The 1,882-nt window shown below is 40.2% G+C and overlaps 1 protein-coding gene across 1 annotated transcript; it reads left to right on the top strand.

The window, feature by feature from the left end:
• Positions 1–256: 256 nt before the first annotated feature.
• On the top strand, positions 257–1,475 carry LOC129576903 (uncharacterized; the record flags this gene model as incomplete). The annotated part of the gene is given in 4 exon segments (XM_055462994.1): positions 257–505; positions 731–970; positions 1,090–1,241; positions 1,344–1,475. Coding segments are annotated over 4 exon segments (672 nt in total), but the record flags the coding sequence as incomplete, so codon positions are not given.
• Between the last annotated feature and the right edge of the window lie 407 nt (positions 1,476–1,882).

The raw sequence follows: 1,882 nt of genomic DNA, 5'->3' as shown, positions 1-1,882 counted from the left end.
CACAAGACAATAATAATATGCGCTAGTAGCCGGAATATGAATATTGTGATGCGCGCACGCGGATCGAAGATAGATAGAAAGAAAGACAACAACAGAAGAAGAAGAAAATAAAAGTTCGCGAGAGTAGCCATTGTCTTTTGTAGTTGTGTGTATCGTTTTCGTGAAAAATAGCCGATTTGATGAGTGAGGGAAATTTACATCGTATAAAAGACTTCGGTGCTGAGTGGCTAATCATCATATCAACATTTGCTTCCAAATCAATCACACCGAAAGGAGTTCTTCAGTGTTGTGTGCGGTGCATTATTGAATATTTAGTCCAGTTTGTAGCCCAGTTTGTTCATTACAAATCAAATAAAAATGAAAGTGTTTGTTGTTTTGTCGTGCATCGCTTTGGCAGTGGCCAGACCAGAAGCTGGATACTCATACAATCAGCCACAAAACTTTGGTGGATCACACAGCCATGGTGTCAGTGCTCCATCATTCGGACTAAACGTACCTGCTGCCGGTAAATAGACATTTCATTAAAAAAAAAAAGAAGTTCCCATTCTTTTACCCTTTGTGACAGATAGTATAAAAGCGCGCATGAAGAATTCTGGCACACATTTTTGTTTCTTTCGCAAAAATGCGACATGGTTGCGCCTAAAATTTATCGAATGCCCTTTTTTCTAAACTGAATAACATTGTTTGAATAGAAAAATTAAATGATATTTACGTACTTTTCATTCTGTAGCCCCGGCTCCATCGTTCTCCGGATCTAGCTCATTCTCACATGGTGGTTCATTCTCAGGCGGTTCAAGTGGATTCGGTGCCGGTCCATCGTTCTCTGCCGGACCATCATTCTCGTCGGGTTCATCATTGTCCGCTGGCCCATCATTCTCGGCTGGCGCCCCATCATTCAGCGCTCCTCAACAATCATTCCAATCATTTGCCCAACCACAAGCTCAAGCTGTTGTCCAAAAACATATCTACGGTAAGTCGAAACGGACGCAAAACACCGAAAAATAATTATATTTTGTCACTTAAATTTATGTTTTGGTATTAATTTTGGATTTTATTTCCGCCATGATTGGTTCGGTTTGGTCTATGCAGTCCACGTACCACCTCCACAAGAAGAAGAACTCGCTCAACCATTCATTGCCCCACAACAAGCTCAAAAGCACTACAAAATCATTTTCATTAAGGCTCCATCAGCTCCAAGCGTGAGCCATTACCAACAATTGGCCCCACAATCGGAAGAAAAGGTAAAGCGAAAAATTAAACAAAACACATTTCCTGGTTTATTCCAGTCACGTTCGCCAAAACATGAATTCTAATGCCATTTTTTCCTCTTCTCATTTGTACAGACCCTCGTCTACGTTCTCGTCAAGAAACCCGAATCAATCGCTGAACAAAACATTCAACCAGCACCAATTACGCCAAGCAAACCAGAAGTCTACTTCATCAAGTACAAAGCACAAAAGGAACAACAATTCCAATCTGCCCCAGCACCACAATTCCAATCTGCCCCAGCACCACAATTCCAATCTGCTCCAGCTCCAATCTTATCCGGATCAGCCGAAGCTTCGTTGCCAATTGCTGCCCCACATCAACCAGCACCTGTGTATGGTCCAGCTCATTGATTACTACGATTGATCAAATTATCTATTCGATATTTGTGATCAGCTCGTGCACTTTGAATGGACATTTACCGATGTTCAAAGTGTTCGAAAGCAAAACAAAACAAAAACAAAACGAAAATGTTGTTGATTACGTTGTAGCTCTAGGTCTGTTGTACAAAATAAAATATTTAAACGGTGACAAAAACAAAAGTCTAAAAAGTCTTTCATTTTTATCTTTGTTGCATTTTATTTTCTGGGTGAAATAAACAAAATCTGAAAGAAAA

This window comes from Sitodiplosis mosellana, unplaced genomic scaffold, assembly GCF_009176505.1.
Source record: "Sitodiplosis mosellana isolate CC-2019 unplaced genomic scaffold, AAFC_SMos_1.0 Smas_scaffold_6191, whole genome shotgun sequence".
Taxonomy (NCBI): domain Eukaryota; kingdom Metazoa; phylum Arthropoda; class Insecta; order Diptera; family Cecidomyiidae; genus Sitodiplosis; species Sitodiplosis mosellana.
This window is presented reverse-complemented; position numbering and strand designations above follow the sequence as displayed.